Genomic DNA, 23,328 nt, shown 5'->3' with positions numbered 1-23,328 from the left:
CAATCCACTTTTGTGTCGAGTGCCCAGTGCCAAGCACACTATTTGGCACTGAATGTGCACTCTGTAAATGTTTGTTGAGTAAATGAGACTTGATCCCAAGGAGACCCATCTGGGGCCTGGGAGGATGACAGTCATCATTATACCTGCACAGATCCAAACCCTGAAATCTAACAGAACTGTATCTCAATGAGGTCAGGTGATGGCACCAAGGCCATCGAGGTGGTGAGTGGCAGAGACTAGATGCAGAAGCTCAGGTGTGTCTGACCCTCACCTGCCCCCGCCCCACCCCCACCTTAGTGCTCCTTTGGCCTCTGAGCTCTGTCTGGCTTGGTATGGAACACATCTGCAATGCAAAGTAGAAGAAGACCTTCCACACTAACCCAGCGGGTGTGCCATCTCCCTGCCAGGCTCCTGTTTTGGGGCTGGCAGTTCTGCGGGGAATTCCTTAGAGGTACCAGAGGCCATGAGGCAGCTAGAGAAGCAGAGATATGGCAGGGCTATGCAGGCAAATTTCTCGGACAAGTGGAGACATTGAAATATAATTAAGGTAACTGTAGTCTTATTAGATAAATAGCACTTGGGATTCGGGGCACGTTTCCCTTGCAGACATGGGCCCACAGAGAAAGGCAAAGGCATTAACGTACTACATCAGGAATGTCCTGCTGGGTCAGTGGGGGTAGTTTAAAAAGAGTAGGGTGGAGAAAGGCAGAGAAATAGGGGAAAATGAAAGTCTTGAGAAGGGTCACAGTGACCTAATTGTACCAAGCTGTTAAATGATTTTCCTTAAATGGTTATATGTGCTTCCTTCCCCCATCTTTCAGGAAATTGCATGAAGTACCAGCTTCCTTGTATGTGCACAGTGAAAGTCGTGTAGTTGTGTCTGAATCTTTGCAACCCCATGGACTATATAGTCTATGGAATTCTCCAGGCCAGAATATTGGAGTGCATAGCCATTCCCTTCTCCAAGGGATCTTCCCTACCCAGATATTGAACACACATCTCCCACATTGCAGGCAGATTCTTTACCAGCTGAGCCACTAGGGAAGCCCAAGAATAATGGAGTGTGTAGCCTATCCCTTCTCCAGGGTATCTTCCCGACCCAGGAATCGAACTGGGATCTCCTGCATTGCAGGTGGATTCTTTACCAGCTGAGCTACCAGGGAAGCTCTGTATGTGCACAGCCAGCAGCTAACTGTGGCACTGCTGTTTTCAGTCGCACAGACCTGAGTTGGGACCTGCCTGCACTCCTTTGGGGACTCTCTGAGCCTCAGTGGACTCACCAGTAAAATTGGAACCTCTCAGGGCTGCTGTGGGGTTGAGTGAGAGGTGATGCCAAGGAGAAGAAACATGAGCTTCCTTGACATTCATAGGAGTAGGCTCTCAGGTCACCTAGCTCCGACCCTGTTCTCTGACGACAGGGAAGTTACTTACTTAGCCTCCCTGAGCCTCTGTCCTCTCATCTGTCAAGTGGGGATAACGATCATAACCACTCCCAGAACTGGTGGAAGTTTGAATGTGATATTGTGGTAAAGCACGTAGACTCTCGGCCCCCAGCGACCACTGAATAAACACTGGCTCATGACTATTTGGTCCACATCTCATGAGCTGGTGGCCCTTGGGACAAACACATTCCACAGATGGAATTTGTTTGGACTGCAGATGGCTTTGAAAATTATTAAATTCATTTCCAACAACTGATGTCAGGAGATTTCACCTAGTAAAGAAGATGTCTGTCTTCTCTGTTGGAAAATAGATTGGGCAGCTCCAGGCCTACCTAGCTCAAAAGCCACCATCACTGGGGCTCGGAGTGCTGTTCTCTGGTCCATCACATGCCTCGTGGTCTCCACTGACGCATGCAGGTCACTTATTTTATAAGCGAAGAGATGGAGTCACAGGCATATATGTGCTCATGGAAGATCTGGGTTTCAATATGGGTGGTATGAATCCTTGATTAGCACTTTGACTTTCATATCATTCTGTCTTTTCACCATCCATTCATCTATCCATCATCCATCTTTCCATCTATCCACCCATCCATCCATTCCTCCATCTATCCATCCATCCATCTATTCATCTGTCCATTCATTCATCCATCTTTCCATCCATCCATCTGTCCATTCATCCATCTACCCATCTGTCCATCCATCCATCCATTCCTCCATCCTTCCTTTCAACCATCATTATTGTGGACACTTATTTTGTCTCACCCTGAAGCATCACTACGAACAAAACTAGTGGAGGTGATGGAATTCCAGTTGAACTATTTCAAATCCTGAAAGATGACACTGTGAAAGTGCTGCACTCAATATGCCACCAAATTTGGAAAACTCAGCAGTGGCCACAGGACTGGAAAAGATCAGTTTTCATTTCAATCCCAAAGAAAGACAATGCCAAAGAATGCTCAAACTACCACACAATTGCACTCATCTCACATGCTAGTAAAGTAATGCTCAAAATTCTCCAAGCCAGGCTTCAGCAATACATGAACCATGAACTTCCAGATGTTCAAGCTGGATTTAGAAAAGGCAGAGGAACCAGAGATCAAATTGCCAACATCCGATGGATCATCGAAAAAGCAAGATAATTCCAGAAAAACATCTATTTCTGCTTCATTGACTATGCCAAAGCCTTTGACTGTATAGATCACAATAAATTGTGAAAAATTCTTCAAGAGATGGGAATACCAGACCACCTGACCTGCCTCTTGAGAAACCTGTATGCAGGTCAGGAAGCAACAGTTAGAACTGAAGATGGAACCACAGACTGGTTCCAAATAGGAAAAGGAGTCCGTCAAGGCTGTATATTGTCACCCTGCTTATTTAAGTTATATGCAGGGTACATCATGAGAAAGGCTGGGCTGGATGAAGCACAAGCTGGAATCAAGATTCCTGGGAGAAATATCAATAACCTCAGATATGCAGATGACACCACCCTTATGGCAGAAACTGAAGAACTAAAGAGCCTCTTGATGAAAGTGAAAGAGGAGAGTGAAAAAGTTGGCTTAAAGCTCAACATTCAGAAAACTAAGATCATGGCATCTGGTCCCATCACTTCATGGCAGATGGATGGGGAAACGGTGTCAGACTTTATTTTTCTGGGCTCCAAGATCACTGCAGATGATGATTGCAGCCATGAAATTAAAAGATGCTTACTGCTTGGAAGGAAAGTTATGACCAACCTAGACAGCATATTAAAAAGCAGAGACATCACTTTGCCAACAAAGGCCCATCTAGTCAAGGCTATTGTTTTTCCAATAGTCACGTATGGATGTGAAAGTTGGACTATATAGAAAATGGAGTGGAAAAGAATTGATGCTTTTGAACTGTGGTGTTGGAGAAGACTCTTGAGAGTCCCTCGGACTGCAAGGAGATCCAACCAGTCCATCCTAAAGGAGATCAGTCCTGGTTGTTCATTGGAAGGACTGATGTTGAAGCTGAAACTCCGAATACTTTGGCCACCTGATGCAAAGAGCTGACTCATTGGGAAAGACCCTGATGCTGGGAAAGATTGAGAGCAGGAGGAGAAGGGGACGACAGAGGATGAGATGGCTGGATGGCATCACCAACTCGATGGACATGGGTTTGGGTGGACTCAGGGAGTTGGTGATGGACAGGGAGGCCTGGCGTGCTGTGGTTCATGGGGTCACAAAGAGTTGGACACGAATGAGGGGCTGAACTGAACTGATTTTGTCTCACACTCTACTCTGCTTCCCAGGACATCAGAGACTCTGCAAGGCACACACAGAGATAATGCAAAGGAACAAAGGGTGCACATGAAGGAGGGCAGATTTCTAGCATGTGCTCAGTGGGAACTGGAAAGTAAACCACCTGAAGGTTCCAGCCCCTGGATATTCACTGAGCCTTCACTCCCATGCAGAGGTCCCCACACTGAAATCACAGTTTTCCTTTCAGGCAAAAGGGGATTTTCTGCTAATGAATCTACCCCTCCAGCCTGTAAGTGAAGTTTCAGGAAGTAAGTTCATTGTTGGTAGATAGCAATGTTCATTGCACATAGCGTACTTTTAAAATGTAATTTTTGGGACAAATCAGTGTCATAGTCCTTGCCTTGAAGAGTTGCAAGTAGCATCATGTTAAAAGTTGTGAGAAGTTCCTCAGGCTCAAGAATTAACCTTGCATAATCTGGTGATTCCCAAGCATATTGAACCAAGAGATTCTTTTGGGAAGAAACATCTGGTAAGAATATCTTCAGAACATAGTCCGGGAGGTACAGTAAGTTCCCTACACACGAACGAGTTCTGTTCTGAGAGCACATTCTTAAGTCCAATTTGTTTGTAAGTTCAACAAAGTTAGCCTAAGTACCCAGCTAACACACTGGTCTATATACTGCTCTTTTTACACTTGCTACTGAACATTCTGGGCTGGAAATACAGAGACTTTCTACTGTTCTCTATACATTCCGTACAGTAAAGTTACCAAAAGCACAATCACTTTTAGAGGATGCACACCTATGACAATGTATGCCAGGCATGTGAGCCAACTTACATGACTGGACACATGAACACATGTTCAAATCTTTGAGAGCTCACAACTTGAAGGTTTGTACGTAGATGACTTGGTGTAATTTCAGAGTCCTTTCCAGAGACCTGGAGAAGGGGAGAAGAGGAGGAGTGAGACTGGCACAGGGAAGAGAAAGCCACGCTCAGCACACTGTCCTCTTCTTGTGCCAGGGCTGTCTTGGGCTGATCTAATTCTCTCCAGACCCCTTTTACAGATAAGAAACTAGAAGCTCGGAAGATGTTAAGTTATTTGTCTAAGGTCGCAAGGCTCAAAAGTGGAGGGATTCAAACTTAGGTCTAATTCTAAAACACTGTTCTTTTCCCATTTGGCTTAGAAAAATACGATGCCAGTGGACAACTGAGTAACTTGGCTCCTTGACTTTGAGGGAGAGGATCAAGGTGGGCAGGCTAATGAGGAGTGTCCGCGGTGACCCCGAGTTCCAGAAAGTTGAGGTGCTTGCAACAAATAGAGGGTTTACTCAGCTCCCACCTTAAAATGCCTGCTCCTCCCTGCTCCCCTCCCACTGTTGGCTTCATTCACACTTTAGTGTGAATTACCCTATTTAGCTAATGTCTTCACACATAGCAAAGTGCTACTTAGTCTTCCAGCCTAAAGAGTTCTCTGAAGCAGGCCTGGAGGTGCATGCAAGCTGGGAGTAGAAGCTCAAATGGGTGGGAGGGCTTCCTGGGCTGGGGGCCAGGAGATGAAAGAGCAGTTTGCAAAGACTGTTGCAAAGACAGGAGAGGCAAATATTTATTCAAATGAGAGGTTTACATTCCAAACTGTATTTGAATGTGTGACTACGCAAGGTGGTTTCCATCTGTGATCCAACTCCTTTCAATTAATGAATTAATGCCCAGTCCTATTCAGGCTTCCCTGGTGGCTCAGTGGTAAAGAATCTGTCTGCCAATGCAGGAGACACAGGTTCTATCCCTGGGTCTGGAAAGTCCCTGGAGGAAGAAATGGCAACCTGCTCCAGTATTCTTGCCTGGGAATTCCCATGGGCAGAGGAGCTTAGTGGGGTCCCAAAAGCGTTGGACAGGGCTTAGTAACTAAACAACAATATCCAGTTCTACTCACTGAGCACCCTGCGCTGCCTCCTGGGCTTGGTGCTGGGTTGGACCAGTGAGCATCCTTCCTTCCTGCGCAGTGCCTGCAGGAGGCACTGCAGCAAGAAGCCGGGACCACAGCCACACTGCCTTGATTCTAATCTAAGTTTTGCTTTCTATTTAGCTGTGTGACCCCAGGCAGGTTGCTTAACCTATCTGTGCATCATCCATAAAATGGGAATGGCTATAGCAGTATTTACCAGAGGGACTGTTGGGAGGATTAAATTAATTATACAGGAAATCTTAGAATTGGGTCTGACACCCAGGGAGCATTCAGTAAATATTAGCTGCTCTAATCATTTGAGGATGACTGTAGTGAGTAAGAGGGGAGCAGGGTCGGGACTGACAGCCGAGCAGCTAGGCTGTTTGATGTCAGAGGGCAGCTGGCACGTAAGGCTTCTTGAGTGAAGTGAGTGGGTGAGAGTCACTCAGTCATGTCTGACTCTTTGCAACCCCATGGACTGCAGCACGCCAGGCTTTCCTGTCCATCACCAACTCCTGGAGCTTGCTCAAACTCTTGTCCATTAAGTTGGTGATGCCATCCAACCATCTCATCCTCTGTCTTCCCCTTCTCCTCCTGCCTTCAATCTTTCCCAGCATCAGGGTCTTTTCAAATGAGTCAGTTCTTCACATCAGATGGCCAAAGTATTGGAGTTTCAGCTTCAGCATCAGTCCTTTCAATGAATATTCAGGGCTGATTTCCTTTAGGATTGACTGATTGGATCTCCTTGCAGTCCAAGGGACTCTCAAGAGTCATCTCCAACACCACAGTTCAAAAGTATCAATTCTTCGGTGCTCAGCTTTCTTTATATTCCAACTCTCACATCCATACATGACTACTGGAAAAACCATAGCTTTGACTAGATGGACCTTTGTTGGCAAAGTAACGTCTCTGCTTTTTAATATGTTGTCTAGGTTGGTCATAGCTTTTCTTCCAGGAGCACATGTCTTTTAATTTCATGGCTGCAGTCACCATCTACAGTGATCTTGGAGCCCAGAAAAATAAAGTCTGACACTGTTTCCCCATCCATCTGCCATGAAGTGATGGGACCAGATGCCATGATCTTAGTTTTTTGATGTTTTGAGTTTTAAGCCAGCTTTTTCACTCTCCTCTTTCACTTTCATCAAGAGGCTCTTTAGTTCTTCTTCAATTTCTGCCATAAGGGTGGTGTCATCTGCATATCTGAGGTTATTGATATTTCTCCTGGCAATCTTGATTTCAGCTTGTGCTTCCTCCAGCCCAGTGTTTCTCCTGATGTACTCTGCATATAACTTAAATAAGCAGGGTGACAGTATACAGCCTCGATGTACTCTTTTCCCAATTTGGAACCAGTCTCTTGTTACATGTCCAGTTCTAACTGTTGCTTCTTGACTTGCATACAGATTTCTCAGGAGGCAGGTAAGGTGGTCTGGTATTCCCACCTCTTGAAGGATTTTCCACAGTTTGTTGTGATCTACACAGTCAAGGGCTTTGGCATAATCAGTAAAGCAGAAGTATATGTTTTTCTGGAATTCTCTTGCTTTTTCTATGATCCAACAGATGTTGACAATTTGATGCTGTTAAAGTGCTGCACTCAATATGTCAGCAAATTTGGAAAACTCAGCAGTGGCCACAGGGCTGGAAAAGATCAGTTTTCATTCCAATCACAAAGAAGGACAATGCCCCAAAATGTTCAAACTACTGCACAATTGCACTCATCTCACATGCTAGCAAAGTAATGCTTTCTGAGGCTAGGTCAGGGCAGAAGAATAGTCTGTACAGAGCTAGGGAGGTGAGAATTATTTTTTTAATTAATAAATTAATTATTTTTCGAGCTTTTTTTGTTTTATATTGGTGTATAGCCAGTTAACAATGTTGTGGTAGTTTCGGGTGGACAGCAAAGGTACTGAGCCATGCATATACATGTATCCATTCTCCCCTAACCGGGAGGTGAGAATTATGAACTGTCTCTAATATTCTGGAAATCTGTGGGATCTGTGTGATGCTGGCAGGTTGGAAGAGATGGACAGGGGTGAGTCCTGGGCCCCAGCTGGGTGTGGCCCTTTAGAGGCAGCACGTAGAGAGCCTGGCTCTGGTGCCACCTCTGCATTCCCTGCGGGGACAGTTCTGTCATGCTCCCCTGTCTAATCAAGCATGATATTTGTGTCAACTGTCTGTTATTTGTCCTTCTTCTTTCTCATGTAATTTTATTTATTTATTTTTGGCTGTGCTGGGTCTTTGTTACTGCATGGCCGTTCTCTTGCTGTGGATCCCAGGCTCCAGGGCACACGGGCCCAGTAGTTGAGGTGCATGGGCTTAGTTGCCCTGTGGCATGTGGAGTCCTTCCGTTCAGGGATTGAAACTGTTATCTCCTGCATTGGCAGGCGGATTCTTAATCACTGGGCCACCAGAGAATCCCCCATCCTCATCCTTAAATATCAAATAACACCTCGTATGTGGTTAAACATGTCAGGTTAAGTGGGAGACGTTCACCTTGGCAGTTGCATTTCACATGTGCTCAGCCCTCTCAGCCCTCATCCTATTACATGATTTCTGTCCCCCTCACCTCTTACACACATGAGACAATGATGGGCCAGCTCCATGGGACAGACTTCCTGTATGATCCCCTTGTAGCACTTACTGTACCACAGAACAATCCTCTGTTGTCTTTTCTCCCTTTCTGGAACTCCTGACTTACACATGCATCTCTCCCTGGTACCTAGTACCATTGCTGACACATGCGAAGCCTTCTGTTGGTATCAGCATTTTCAGAATGATTGAACCAGTGGTCTCATCATGGCCACAAAGGGAGTCTGAGCAGGTGTTGCTGAGATGTTTATAAAGGGAAGCTTGTTTTTAAAAATTAGAAAGTGTAAGCTCATGATTAATTCATGCCCCCAAACACATTGTCATCGTCATTTTATAAAGATTAATATTCATGCCAGTGTGAAGGTTGCTATTTCAAGTTTGTTCTTTATCACACTTGAAGGTAACTACCCTAATCCTTCACACTGCCAGGTCTCGTGTTGTGTTTGTTCCTTTGGGGTCTTACCTTCCATCCTTACTCCCTGTGACCCCATGTCCTCAGCACAACCCTGGCTTCCATTTTCCAGGATGCTTATCGTCCCCTTGTCACTGATCAGGGACTCATAGCTGAGGCCATGCTATTGTAGAACCATCATGACATTTATTAGCCCACAACAATCTGGGCATTTCTTTTTATTGGACTATAGCAAGAAGATCAAAGCAGTCAATCCTAAAGGAAATCAACCCTGAATATTCATTGGAAGGACTGATGCTGAAGCCGAAGCTCTAATACTTTGGCCACCTGATATGAAGAGCCAACTCATTGGAAAAGACCCTGATGCTAGGAAAGATTGAAGGCAGGAGGAGAAGGGGACGACAGAGGATGAGATGGTTGGATGGCATCACCGACTCGATGGATATGACTTTGAGCCAGCTCCAGGAGTTGGTGAAGGACAGGGAAGCCTGGCGTGCTGTGGTCCATGGGGTCGGGAAGAGTCAGACAGAACTTGGTGACTGCACAACAACAGAAATTGCTAACTTTGAATGAGAGGTTTATTGTTTCTTTTAGTTACTGTTCATTGAGTATTTGTTGTCATTATGGAAATCATGTCATTAACAGCAGCAGCTGCTTGGAGTGTTTTGTAAGGGCTGGCTATCGCGGCATGAATTTTGTATGCTTCACATATAAATTCTTCCATTCCTCACAGTAGCCCTGCTGGGAGGGTGTCAGGAACCCTATCCACAGATGGTAACACTGAGGACCAGAGATAAAGGCACCTGCACAAAGGCAGGAACGAATCAAGGCCAGGGTTCGTGGCTGTGACCGTTCGTGGCCTTGATGTCACCAGGCTCTGCTTCCTTCTCTGCCTTGGGCTGCCTCTCAGTGCACCCTGCGGTCTCGGTTCTCGCCTCTGTGTCATGGGGAGTCGGGCTGTCTAAGTGCCAAGGCCTGTGCAGCTCTGTGGGTCTGTGAGCCTACTGCCAAAGCCTCAACAGAGACCACTCCTGGTGGGAGGCCCCGATCCATGGAGGTACCTGTGGTCCCAGAGGAGGAGGAGCCTGCAGCCTCAGTTCTAAAGAGCTGACGCTGGGATTTCTCTGATGGTCCAGTGGTTAAGACTCTGTGCTTCCAATGCAGGGAAACAGGTTCAGTCCCTGTGGGGAAGATCCCACATGCCATGTGGCAAAAAAAATAAATAAATAAATAGAAGTGCCGAGGCAGGCTGGTTCTCCCCTTCCTCTTGGCTTCCAGGAGGCTCCACAAAGCATCATTTCACATAGTTTTTAAGTCCCTTCCTCCCTATTTTTGGCTGAAAGGGTGGCTGGGAGGAGGGTGGCCATTCTTGTGTGAGAAGGTTGACGGTGGGTGGTCCACGTGGGAACACAGCCTCAGGCTGAGTCATTGCTGCCTTTGTGAAGCTAGTGACAGATGTCAGCAGAATCAGATCCCTAAGCTCCACGGACGGGGCACCAACACATAGCGCGTCTGAAATGCCAGCCTCGACGCGTTGGGTGGGAGCCTCACGGCTGGCATTCACCGCCTCTCCTGTTTACACTGTGGCTTCTGGAAGGATAAATAGAGTGTCCTCTGCCGTGGAGCCACCATCAGTGACTGCCTCCCTCTCGGATGTTGGCTCCTCTCTGGAATTTTCTTAAACATGATGGATTGAACTGCCTTGCTTTTCCTGCACCGAGCACAGAAGGAAGTCAGGCTTGCATTGAAACTAAGAGCCATGAATCATTTCAGACTCTTAAGTCCTAAGTAGGAGCTGGTGCCAGGTGCTCAGGGAAACTTTATATTTGATTGGAAATAAGAGAATCAACTCATTGATTCATTTATTTATCAGTGTGTATGTAAATTTCTCTTGCATTTGTTTTTGTTTTATTCCTTCTCTGATTTGTCCCACAATGCTATTTTGTGCTCTCTCTACTATGTTTTCTGCTAAACTCAGTGAATGTCCTTCCTTTAAAGAGCTCACATTTTTTTTTCCCAGCTGTGCTGGGTCTTCCTTGCTGCTCCAGCTTTTCTCTAGTTGCGGGAGCGGGGTTACTCTCTGTTTGTGGGGCTTGGGCTTCTCGTTGCAGTGGCTTCTCTTGCTGCAGAGCACAGGCTCTGGAACATTTGGGCTTTAGTAGCTGTGGCACACAGGCTTAGTTGCCTTGTGATGTGTGGAATCTTCCCAGACCCGGATTTGAACCACTGTCCCCTGCATTGCAAGGTGGATTCCTTACCACTGGACCCCCAGGGAAGCCCCTGGAACTCACATGTATAACCTGAAAGATAGATGTACTTCCAGAACACAGGCTGGTCAGGGTGGTGGTGGCATAGCCTATTTGGGGCATAACTGTTGAGGAATGGTCCCGGGGGAACTGGGTTGGACGTTTAAGCACTAGGAGCAGGTCAGGGAGGGAGGAGATATGTGAGCCACCTGGTGGAGAGAGCGGATCACAGTCACGCAAAGGTAAGCCTTGTTCAAGAGGTGGAGTGCTTCGATGAGGCTGCCCTCGGAGCTTCTGGTGGAGGTGGGTGACAGAGTGGGAAAAGCAGGTTGGCAGGGCAGAGTGTCCCAGAGTTTGAAGGGCATGACTGTCTTCTGGGCTCAGCCCAGGTTTTCCTGCTGGTTTCCCCACCCTCCAGGGTGAACTTCTTTGGGTGCTCAAGCTTGTCTTTGCTCTGTATAAACGCCTATTGTTATTATTAACTATTCTAACATTAGCCTTATCCACTGTTTATTGAGCATCTATAATGTTGCTGGAAATATATTAGTGTCCATTGGAAAAAAAAGTCACTGCAAAATATACACTACTTTTTAGGGTTACAAATGTGGAAGCTGGGAGGACAAAACCTGGTTTAACGTGCCCTTGCTGCTGCTAAGTCGATTCAGTTGTGCCCGACTCTCTGTGACCCTGTGGACTGTAGCCTGCCAGGCTCTTTTGTCCGTGGGATTCTTCAGGCAAGAATACTGGAGTGGGTTGCCATTTCCCGCTAGTCCTTAAAGTGGTCTGCACATGACCCGTGTTTGGCAGGATCAGAGCTGCTGCCTTTTGCATGATTCTGTATCGTCTTTCCAAGAGGTCACTCCCAAGATGCATTTTGAGTATGTGTATGTGTGTGTGCACATGCACACACACACTTAGGTGCCCACTTGTGTACATGCATTTCAGGAGGTAGAAGGAGAGATGCATTGCCACCCACTCTGGCTACATGCTTAACTTCTGGGTGAGCGCCACCAGCACTGGTGGGAAGGGGCTGGCTCTGCACCTGGAGCTGCCGATTGCAACGGTGTTTGCCCCCTTGCCTTCAGTGCTTTTAGACTCTACCTGAGTTTATAATTCTGTCATCCTTTTACGAGGTTGTGAACCTTATGTGCCTTCATGCTTGTGTTTTCAGATGCTGCCTAAGGCGAGCTCAGCATCCCAAGGGAAATAAGACCTCAGGGTAGTGTGGGATGCTTCGGTTGGCATTGTCTTCAGACATGAAAAATAATAGACACATACAGCCCATTTTAATTTCTACACTGAAGCAAAGAAAATACTATTTTTTTTTTTTTTAACATCAGGGGGGCCAAGTGGCTGAGGTTGCATTTGCTGTGATGTGTGGGAATCAGAGACATGAATTCCGACCTCCCCTTGGCCTCCTGCCAGCTGGGAGACCCCAGGGAAGCTCACAGTCTGCCAGGGGGTCCAGTAACTCATAGGAGGGAGGCAGTTATCATTTCTTTCCTACCATGCTTATCATATTGTTTTTAGGTTTTCTTCCATATCAGAATGGCTTGTACTTATTAAGCGTGTATCATAGACTGGTTACAAAGCAGTTTCCAGTTGGGAAAACCAAGGTACAGAATGCCTAAGGTCTTGCCTGAGGTTCTATGGCTCTGAGGGGCTGAGCTTGGTACCTGAGAGACTGGCCAGCCTCCTGCAGGCTGCCCTGCTGGGCCTTTGCAACTGGGCAGTCTTGTCTTCTCTGTGCACCTTTATGTCAGGATACCTATTCCCGTGGACCACAGCTGTGACCCGGCTCTCTCCTTTCTGGCCTGTGTCCTCTGATGACGTGGATGTCTGTCTATCCCTGGTGATCTGGGTTGGTCCCTATGCTCGATTCTGCTCTCAGTGTGTGAAAGGAATGAACACCTCCAGGAGATGCTCCAATTTGAATCCTAAGCAATCCTGCCTGAAAGCGGGCTGTTGGTCCACATTCCAGACGTGAATATGGAGGCTCAGAGATGCTGCTTGGCTGGTCCAAAGTCCCATTCAGAGGTGAGGCCCAGGGTTGGCATCTAATGCAGCTGGGGTGCTCTTGAAGCAGGGCACAAGCCTTCCTTGTAGGTGAAGCTCTGTTTCCAGTGAAGAGATGCTAGTCTTCATTCCCAATGAGATCATTTTCGTTGAACGCAGAGCTGATTCCCATTGCAGTGACCAGGCAGAAAGCTGGAGCTATCTACCTCCTTAGAATGGGTGTCTGGAGAAAACTTCCCTGGGGAGGAGGGTACTCGTGAATGCAGTTAAATGCAGTTACGGGAGGTCAGAGGACCATTTCTGCTGCTTCCCTCAGACCAGAGGAAGCCGCAGGATCTGATAGAGTGTTCTGGTCCCCTTGGAACGTTCTGGATTGTGCTGTGGTGTGCCTTGTCTGTCCTCACTTTCTGCTCTGTAGCATCAGATGGTCCTTTCCTGAACCTTCTCCACTCGCCATGTTGTAATTCTGTGGCATGTAATCTTTTGAGCACGGTAACTTTGCATGCCCTTTTCATAAAGTCAATGCTGATGCCCATTAAGATCAGCATGCATTTTTTCATTTAATCTTTCAAAGGCCACACACTTTGAAGATTGATGTTTTAAGGGAAAGACTACATTTTAAAGGAAGATGTGTTTGTAAAGGGATTTGTTTCCAAGCAGTATCTGATGAGGTTTTGGCATGGTGGTATTTCTCCAAAATAGCCTTAATATTTTTAACAAATTTCCTCTGAGGCTCTTAAGGATGTTCTGAAACATTTTCTGAAAATGTAACTCACTAATGAAACATTTAAGAAACATTGCAATGAAAAGTGGAAACAATTTTTCCACCTTAATTGACATGGAGGCCAGGCCTCCAGGGACCCCAGAACCTCTAATATAAAGGAGAGAGAATGAGTCTTCATTGGGTCTGCATTGCATGAGGGGGATTTTGAATTTCTGCCAGTGGTGTTGAAGGCAGAAATAAAAATACTTGCTGCTTCCACTGATGAATGATTGACGATTTGTCAGAAAATGACGGAAGCTCTTTATATACCTGATAATCTTCAATCCACTGAACCTCCTTAATGTCCTTTCTTTCACCGTACCTGTGGAGAGATGGGGCCTGGCAAGATCTCAGGGTGTAAGAACTAAGGGGGGAGGGGATTCAGACTCAGCTCTGATGTGCAGAGGGAGGAGAGTTTCGTGCCCCTGTTACCAAAAGTGTGTGTGTGGGGTCTGGCTGCTGGCCGCTCAAAAGCCAATAAACAGGCCAGGTGGGTGGAAAGGAAAGTTTGCTTTATTTCAGATGTTGCCAACTGAGAGGGTGTGCGGAAGGAGGGTGGCAGACGTCTGTCCAAACTCTGACTCCCCCCACCCCCATACCACCAAAAGCAGGGGCTGAGAGTTCTATAGTCAAAGTGCAGAAACAGCATAGTCATCTCTAACAGTCATCTTCAGATTGGTCATCAGTGATCTAACCGGCATCATCTTGATTGTTTCAGGTACAGACTTCCTAATTAATATTTAATTAGTACAGTTAATAGTCCTAATCACTTCCTAACGGGGTGGGTTTGTTCCCATTTCTTTGTGGCCAGTTCTCAGAATTGTGGCAGTTCACATCCTGGTCATCATGTAGTAACTTATCCACCTGGTGTTTGAGTATCTATAAGACAGCTCACAGGATATGGCTCAGACTATTGTCAATAGCCCTTGAGAAAGAACTAAGGGCCCTGACTATGCTTAATGACAGCATTATTCTTATTTAGGCTCCTTTGACTGATTTCCTTGTTTTCCCCATTTCCCACTTCTCTGGTTAAATTTAATCTTTGACTAAAATTTTCCATAGACAAAAGGCAGGCAGAGGACGTGGGGGTGGATCGGGGAGGGGCAAGGACCAGAGTCCTGCCCTGTTTCACTTGTGTGTGGAAGTAGTCCTGCAAGAGGATGGTGATCTGGTCAACCAGGTGCTTCGGGCCTGGGGGGCCAGATCTGTAAACCACTGCTGTCACTGAGCTCTCTCTAGGCCTCAGAAAGATCAGGCAGAGGGCTGGAAACAGAGCCGGTGACTCTGGATTCCTGCAGATTCCTGCACCTCCTTCAAAGTGGACCTAGTGGTTACCAGCAGAATCAATGTGGAGTTTTAAAACTGATATTTTGAACGTGAGCTCATCACCCTCATTGAATTACTGGGTGTTGGGTTATAATGAACCACGTCGTAGCTTCTCATCAAGAAGCTGTATTTGCATCTACACCTTCCAGGATTGCATCCTATTAGTCCTGAACTGTAGGAAGGTAGGGTGTGACTTCCCAGGAGAAAATATTCTGTATGATATTTTCTATGATTAAATTTTTTTTTATTCTGAATGTTAATTCCCCGCTCTAAGACAAGACACTAGCTATTCTGCAGGTGAGGCATGGCTCTGGGAAACCAGAGCTGTGGGCCCGTGGGTCAGTGTTCTTCCCTCGTGTGGCGTGGATAATCACCTGTGTGAATCGGGGTCAGTACTGCCTGCCTCAGAGAGGATGTGAGGAGGGTATGAAATAATGAATGGAAATCCCTGAGCCTGTGGGTGTTGGGGTGTCCTGTTCCTGCCCTCCCCCTGATCCTTCCCCCCAGGAGCAGAGATCACAGAGGGTTCAGGCATTATTGGAACTGATATCTACAAGCAAGGGTATCAGACACCTTTGCCAGCTCTGCAGTATTTTGAGAATTGAGACCGAGAGGGGTGATGAGAAAGAGGGGAAGTTGCATGGTTCCTGTTTAATGTGATAACAAAAGGAAGCTCAGAATGACTTTAGTCGTCTGTCCCTCCACTGAGCTTTTACTAGAAATGCCTTGAAATTGAGCAGCGGGTTCTGACCTTGACTGGCTCTCATGCCTTTGGCAGGACTGGGGCATGCCTCAGTGGCTCACCCATTAGGAAAATAGGTTTTTAACACATTTTTTGAGTTTGGCCTTTCAGGCTTATCAGCTTGAAATTCAATCCTGCAGAATTTATAGAGCTTGGGTGGTGAGATCTGCTGCATTTTAACGTGGTATGTGGAATCCTGCGTCTTTAGACACGGTGCCCCAGATGGCACTCTGGCTGGAGCTGAGACAAAGCTGTTGTCATTGTTTAGTTGCTAAGTATTAAAGCCTAGTTAATCCCTTGTGCTCTTATTTTTGGGTCTGGCATAGCATGACCCCATTACCTGCAGTGAGGTTGGATTCTGAGCCCCAGCGATGGTGGTCTGGTCCTCCAGGCATCTTGGGGCAGAAAGAGGGGGAGCTTTGAAAGGAAACTTAGATGCAATCATCCTTCGCCAGCCAAGAGAGACCAAATCTCCTCTGACTCCCTCCTTATTCTCTCCCCTTTCCAAGATCATGCCAGCTACTATTATGACCTATTTAGAAATATCAAGTTCTTCGAGGCTTCCCAGGTGGCTCAGTGGTAAAGAATCCACCTGCCAACGCAAGAGACGCGGGTTTGATCCTTGGAGATCCCCTGGGGAAAGGCATGGCAACCCACTCCAGTATTCTTGCCTGGAGAATCTCATGGACAGAGGAGCCTAGTGGGCTACAGTCTATGGGGTCGCAGAGTCTGACACCACTGAGCAACTAAATAGCGGCAGCAGCAACAGTTCCCCCGGAACCTACTCAATTGCAAGGAATTTCAAGTAATTACCTTTTAGCTTCCTCCTAGGTAGCTTGTATTGTCCCATTACACATGGCAGTAAACTGAGGCTGCTGATGACAACACACATCACTAGAACATTCTAGAGTCACAAAGGGACTTCAGGTTAGAGACTTCCTGATCTCTTTCCTTATCTGCCATATGGGGCAAGAACTTTTATCCCAGCATTCTTCTTGGGCGGAATCAGATGACTTTAGTAAATGCTCAGTAAAAGTCAGTTACTTTTCCTTTTTCCACATCCCTGATATCTAGATGATTTCATATCCTCAGAAAATCCATCCTGCCATGATTCTCTTTGTCAGTTTGTTTCATACCCTAGACAGGAGTATTTTAATTTTGTACCCTTTCACTTTTCCTATCCAACCTTCTTATTATTGGCCCAGGGTCTCCTGCCCTGGAAAATTAACCACCTGCCAAGTTGGGTCCAGCATCCACTTGGTGACAACACCCACCACCTCTGCTTCCCCTGCTTGATAGAAAACACATTTGTCCTGCACCCTGGGTGCGTTAGCTGTTTAGACGCTATATTTATACCAACCATGATAGAGCCATCTTCAGTTATTATTATTCATCATTATTAATGGTCTCTATGATGTATGAACTACTTAATACATGTTAGGATTTGTGGTTCTGGAGAAGTCTCTTCAGAGTCCCTTGGACTGCAAGGAAATCAAACCAGTCAATCCTAAAGGAAATCAACTCTGAATATTCCTTGGAAGGACTGATGCTGAAGCTGCAGCTCTAATACTTTGGATGGGAAGAGGCAACTCATTGGAAAAGACCCTGATGCTGGGGCAGGAGGATGATGATGGCAGGAGGAGAAGGATGATGATGAGGGCAGGAGGAGAAGGGGGCAGCAGAGGATGAGAGGGTTAGATAGCATTGCTGACTCAATGGACATGAGTTTGAGTGAACTCTGGGGGGGAGTGAAAGACTGGGGACCCTGGCATATGCTGCAGTCCCTGGCATGGCAAATAGTCAGATACAACTTAGGCACTGAACAACAGCAACAAGGAACTGTGCAAAGTGCTCTCTGTGGCAGATTTATTTACTCTCCCCATCATCTATGAGACTTCTATGCTGTTACCAGTCCTTCCATTACAGATGAGGAAACTGAGGTTGGGCAAAGTTCAGTGACTTGCTCAAGGTCACACAAGTAGAGTAGGGATTGTTGCTCTGTTGGTCATTATGCACGTGCTTGTAGCCAGATGTTAGTGCCTCCAAGCACTGACAGGTAAGGAAGGGCAGGGGACTAGCCCAGCTTTAGAAACTAGGGTATCTGGGTCTGAGTCCTAGTTCTTGGAAGTGTGAGCTGTTTGGCATCATGTAAGTCATCTCATCTCTCTATGTCTTTCTTCTGAAAGGAACCCCCCTGAGTGATGACATCCAGTGGACACATTATGGTCCATTGGCCAGACACTCTTGTCTGTTTACATCAGTGCAGCTTGGGGTTCAGTTGTAGAAGCCTGGGCTGTCTGTGTTTGGCTGGTGAGTCCTCAAGCTCTTCATTTCCCTCTTGTTTTTTTAGGTAATGAACCGAGAAGATCATGTCTGAAGTACAAGGAACGGTTGAGTTTTCTGTAGAGCTACATAAATTTTATAATGTGGATCTGTTTCAGAGAGGGTGAGTATGCTTTCAGTAATTGTGCCTCTTTATATCGTTGTTTGTTCATTTCTCTTGTTTTGTTTTTCCTCTGCCAGGAGATAATGGTGGTGAGGAGAGGTCATAGAGTATTTTGGATTCACAAGAAAAGAATCTGTATTATTTTTTCCTGACAAGTGGAAAACCCAGACTTTTAGTGCATTTGAAAATGAGCCATAAGTTGATAAAGACCAGAAAATGCTAATTTCTCTCCTCCTCCTGCACCTCTTCCTACTTGCTCTTCCCATTAAATCTGTCAGTCAGCATCCAAGGAAAGTGAATTTATTGGAAATGAAGCTTGCCTGTGTAACTCGGATAAAAAGGTGTCTGTAGGATCAATATTTGTAGAGGCCAGCTCACCAAACCACATATCATAAACCTGTACCCAGATCGCTCAGAAACTGAGAATTTACAATGTTTTTTAAAAATATACAATTAAAATACAGCTGCATTCACTTTTTGAGAATGTACTCTGGATTTGGCATATGAGTCCCACACTGACAAAGAATGACCACTTCTTCAGAGCCAACACTTAGTAGACTGAGAAATGTGAACTTACATATGGATTTATAACCCTAATTATTAATAATGCACCTCATCTGAGCTGTATATTGACCTTCAAATATTGACCGAAGCTTGTATGAAATCATTATTGTTAGCAAGACATTTCAAAATGGCACATCCAAGGCACAAAGAGAGCTCTGTGCAGGCAGTAAAAGAGGTTGAAAATGAATATGGAAATTATGAGTTATCCAGTAAGTCTGTGGTACTCTTTTTTCCATATCTATATGGTTTGGGGAGGCATCTTATTTATCCATGTTCACTGCTAAAGTCTAATATTGAATTGGGCTGAATTAAAACCAGAACTTGGAATCACTATTCTACATTTTTTTAATACGTATATGTATATTGTAATACATAATACATGTAATTTTTATTATTGTATATCACTGTATGTATACTTCGGAGAAGGCAATGGCACCCCACTCCAGTACTCTTGCCTGGAAAATCCCATGGATGGAGGAGCCTGGTAGGCTACAGTCCATGGTGTTGCTGAGAGTCGGACATGACTGAGCGACTTCACTTTCACTTTTCCCTTTCATGCATTGGAGAAGGAAATGGCAACCCACTCCAGTATTCTTGCCTGGAGAATCCCAGGGATGGTGGAGCCTGGTGGGCTGCCGTCTATGGGGTCGCACAGAGTCAGACACGACTGAAGCGACTTAGCAGCAGCAGCAGTATGTATACTTACCACTGTATATGTATATTATATGTGTTATATATATTTTGATTACTGTGTATGTTACAAAAAGTTCTGTGTTCCATTAACACATAAAATAATTACTTTTAAACCATGAATTATCACATTTCTTATCTTTTAAATACTTTTTCTTACATTTATAACACATACCATTTATGAATAGAACTGTACATGCATATGATTTATAAATAAACGCACATATATTGGGGCTGCATGCCTGGAAATATTTTTACGGGTAAATATGCAAATCTTGAATGGTTGGAGACCACTGGTCCATCTCATCTCCCAGAGCAAGGGAGATTCTCACAGCTTTCTTTCAGCTCTTGATGCTTCCATTTCATGGAGTCAAGGAGTGTGGAGATCCAGGCACACTTCAGTGTGGATGGGGGCATAATTGTATGACCAAAGTTGCTTGAGAGTGGGTTTCAGTTTAGCTACATTCAGGAACAGGCCAGGGCAACTTTTGGATGAAGTCCATTAGACTTCTCAAGGAGGGATGGCAGGAGTTTTAAGATCCCTAAGGTCCCATCTCCATAAAGACCTTGATGTAGATGGTCACCAGCCCCCTGGATTCTGCGAGCAGGGAGCTGCGAACAGGCTGGGCCTGATGCTAGCCAGGATTCTGCCTCTGCAAGGGGAGTTCCTGACAGGCATGACTCCTGGAGCTCAAGGGCTAAGGATTTTTCCGCTGTGAACCTCCCAGGCACCCTGTGTGTGTGAAATGTAATTACTTTCCTAGCAGGCACTCCATGGGGATGTGATGCCTGCCGTCCAGACCTCCTGGGCGCGGTGGGGGCCTGGGTGAAAGATGGCAAATGATCTCCTGATGTCATCAAAGAGAGAGAAAGTGGGCTTTGGGGATGTGTGCTCCATACTGTTCTTGGATGGTAGAGAATAGAGCTGGGGCTTGGAGAAGAAGGAACGTGTCCTTCTTTGAACTGTGTTTGACTGTGGTCATCTAGGTTCCACTTGGTTTCTCCAGTTAATGAGAGGCTTCTTGAGCCTCTGTCCAGATATGCCAGTTCATTTACCCTCTCTGCCAAGATAGACAACTCTCTTTTAAAAACAAAAAATATTTATTTGGTTGCACTAGGTCTTAGAACAAGTAGGATCTTTAGTTGTGGCATGTGGGATCTAGTTCCCTGACCAGGGATCAGACTCAGGCCCCCTGCATTGGGAGCATGGAGTCTTAGCCACTGGAGCACCAGGGAGGTCCCAGCCACCTCCCCCACTTTTGATTTGCTGTGAGATGCTGTGTTGTGTGAGATGCTGTGTTGAAATCACAAAGATACAGAACTGAGAATACTGAGTGGGGATTTGCCCTGATCAGGGAGTTACTTGCTTACAGCTCTTTTATGTTTATCAGTGTTTTTTTTCTAGTTCCAGAATGTATACTGCTTTTTGGTGATGTTGAACAAACAATCAACTTGCATTTATCCCAAGTCTATACTGAGGTGAGCTCAAGGATTTAGGGCTAAGGGCTAAGGTGAAGTTTCAAAGAAAAGCATCTCCTGAAACCAGTCAAAAGCTTCATGAATCGTCACTCCTGTGCTTGGTGGTGAGGCTCATCCTGATAAAAAGGCAGGGCAGGGAGGCGCTGCAGAGCCTGGCTGTGGGTCAGACCTGGCTTTGAAGCCAGGCTCTGCCACTTATAGGCTCTGACAACATGAAAGCTATCATTCTAAAATGGTGATGACAAAGGCCGTCTCGTGAGGTAATCTGATCAGGTAGGGCACTAATTGCATTAATTAATACATACAGACCAAGCAGCTAGCATGGAAACTGGTACTGAGTAGAGGCTATCTAAATAGTCCCTTCTACCTGTGAACCCTGGCTTCCAGTCTGTCCTTCACACTGTTAGTGGAGTTATTACCCCAAAAGGTTGATGTTATCATCTTGCTTCCCTGTTTAAAAATCCCCCAGCTTCCTTCTGCTCTCACTCTTAGCGCAGTGCTCAGACTCTCAGTGGTTTGATCTTAAACTTCTTCGCTCAGACCCTCCTCCTCCTAATATTAATATCTGCCTTGACAATTCTATCCTCTGCAAGCTCCAGCTCAAATATAACCTCCTCTCCAAACTATTTCTGTATGTTGATTGATATTCACCTACTCTGTTCAGCCTGGTTTTTGTGAATACTCTTCCCCCCTGCTTCTAAAGAGTATCTTTTATGTTTTATTCTGTTATCCTCTCACACATGACTATAATCTGTGTGAAGGTTTTCATTGCTTGATTTTCAGCTTCATTTCCTTTCTTTCCTCCATTCCTTCTTTACAATGTCATTTAGAAGACTTTTCTGCCCAGAAGTTTTAGATGATTTTACATATAAATTTTGTCCTGCCCACAGAAGAGTTGCTCAGAAAGGACCTATAATCAAGATCTGATGTGTAAGACCAAACACTTGTAGAAATATTAGAGTTGAAATCCCCTCTGAAGAAACTGACTTGCCTCATCTCTGCTGAAGTGAAAATGGTTCACTCCTAAGTCAAGTGGCTCCTGAAAGAAAATGCCGTCTTGTGTTGTTGCCCTGACATTTGCCATTGTGCCCTGATGCCCAGTGACAGCTAAGCTCCCTGTGAAATGAGCTAACTAACCCTGATGTGCCTTAATAGACTCAGAAATACAATTATCTTTGCTTGCCAGAGATCAATTAATTGATTTGTCTGATTCTGTCAGAAACAATCCCTCTCTTCACTTCTCTTATTAAAATTTGTTGCCGTCCTTTTCAGTCCTTCCCACTTTAAGAAAGGGAGTAGGGATTACACATGGTTTGATTTGGGACTTTTGTCACTTGCAGCCAAGGTTTCCATCTAGCACAAGGAGAGTAGATAGACTCAGTGATCTTTAAGTGTCTTTCTTTCTGTGAAATTCCATGATTATTATTTTAATAAAATTTTGATCTCTCTTTCCCCATGAAACAGCATTAAAAACAAAAATTCCTATGGAGAGGGAACAGACGTCAGATACCCATGGGCTTATGTAGATGGACCCTCCGGATTACTTTCCTAGCAAATCCACATTCCTGTTAACAATTACCCTGTCCCATTTTTTTTCCTCCCCATTTTTTTCCCCTATGAATCTGTGACTTCATAAGCCTGTGGCTCTAAGCCTTTTATCCTCTTAACCCCTGGCTGAGGACAGGCTTGGCAGATCTGTAGAGAAAAGACCCTTCCAGGGGGCTGAGAGTCAGCCTGCAGAGATTAAAACATCTCTGTGAGCTCAGAGCCACCCACAGGGCCTAATCACTTCCTGGAGGAGTAAAGGGGAACAGAAAGCCAGTGGGAAGTGCGGTCCCCTTCAGTTCTGTGCTCACTGCAGCGCTCGCCCAGGCCTCTCAAGGGGAACAAGAGGGCATGTGGTCATAAACACCGAGTGGAGGAAAAAGCAGAGACACAGGTCTGGTCTAAGAGTCAGAGATCTCAGGCCTGCTTCCACGTCTTCTGTTACGAGCCAGGCACCCGTGGCGCATTGCTGACTTTCCCTGGCCTCACTTCTTGTTTTGCGGTATCCTGTGTATGCCTATGGCTGATTCATGTTGATGTATGGCAGAAGCCAACACAATACTATAAAGCAGTTATCCTTCAATTAAAAATAAATAACCACACACACACACACAAGGAAGTCATGAGGTGATGTTTGTAAAGCATCTAATTAGAGAGAATCAGGCTTGGCAGTGCTGGCAAGGTGGGCTGAGCCCATTCTAGCCTTTCTCTCTCATTGGTCACAACTGAAATCTGTACCAGATGGTCCTCAGCTGGTTAGTGCCAGGGCTGGAGCTGACCTGGTCAGGCAGCTAGTGAAATACTGTCATCACTAGAGATTCACTGAACTGCGGCATATTTCCTTCCTGGAAGGGTCTTTGAGCTCAGCTCGGGTCAGAGGAGTAGATGTAAGACAGTGAGTTCC

At 45.7% G+C, this 23,328-nt stretch overlaps 1 protein-coding gene across 15 annotated transcripts in view; it reads left to right on the top strand.

Annotated features, from left to right (window-relative positions):
• The window catches only part of FAM135B (family with sequence similarity 135 member B), a 252,056-nt gene that overhangs the window by 85,880 nt on the left and 142,848 nt on the right, over positions 1-23,328 (top strand). For all 15 annotated transcript variants that reach the window (XR_014057507.1, XM_081503749.1, XM_081503757.1 and 12 more), the window contains one exon: positions 18,051-18,146. Coding sequence is in view for 14 of the 15 variants with exons in the window: in XM_081503749.1 (XP_081359875.1) it covers positions 18,070-18,146 (77 nt within the window). In the remaining variant the exon portion in view is untranslated. The remainder of the gene's footprint in view (positions 1-18,050; positions 18,147-23,328) is intronic.

Source organism: Giraffa tippelskirchi, chromosome 6, assembly GCF_054371585.1.
Source record: "Giraffa tippelskirchi isolate mGirTip1 chromosome 6, T2T-mGirTip1v1.2.pri, whole genome shotgun sequence".
NCBI lineage: Eukaryota > Metazoa > Chordata > Mammalia > Artiodactyla > Giraffidae > Giraffa > Giraffa tippelskirchi.
This window is presented reverse-complemented; position numbering and strand designations above follow the sequence as displayed.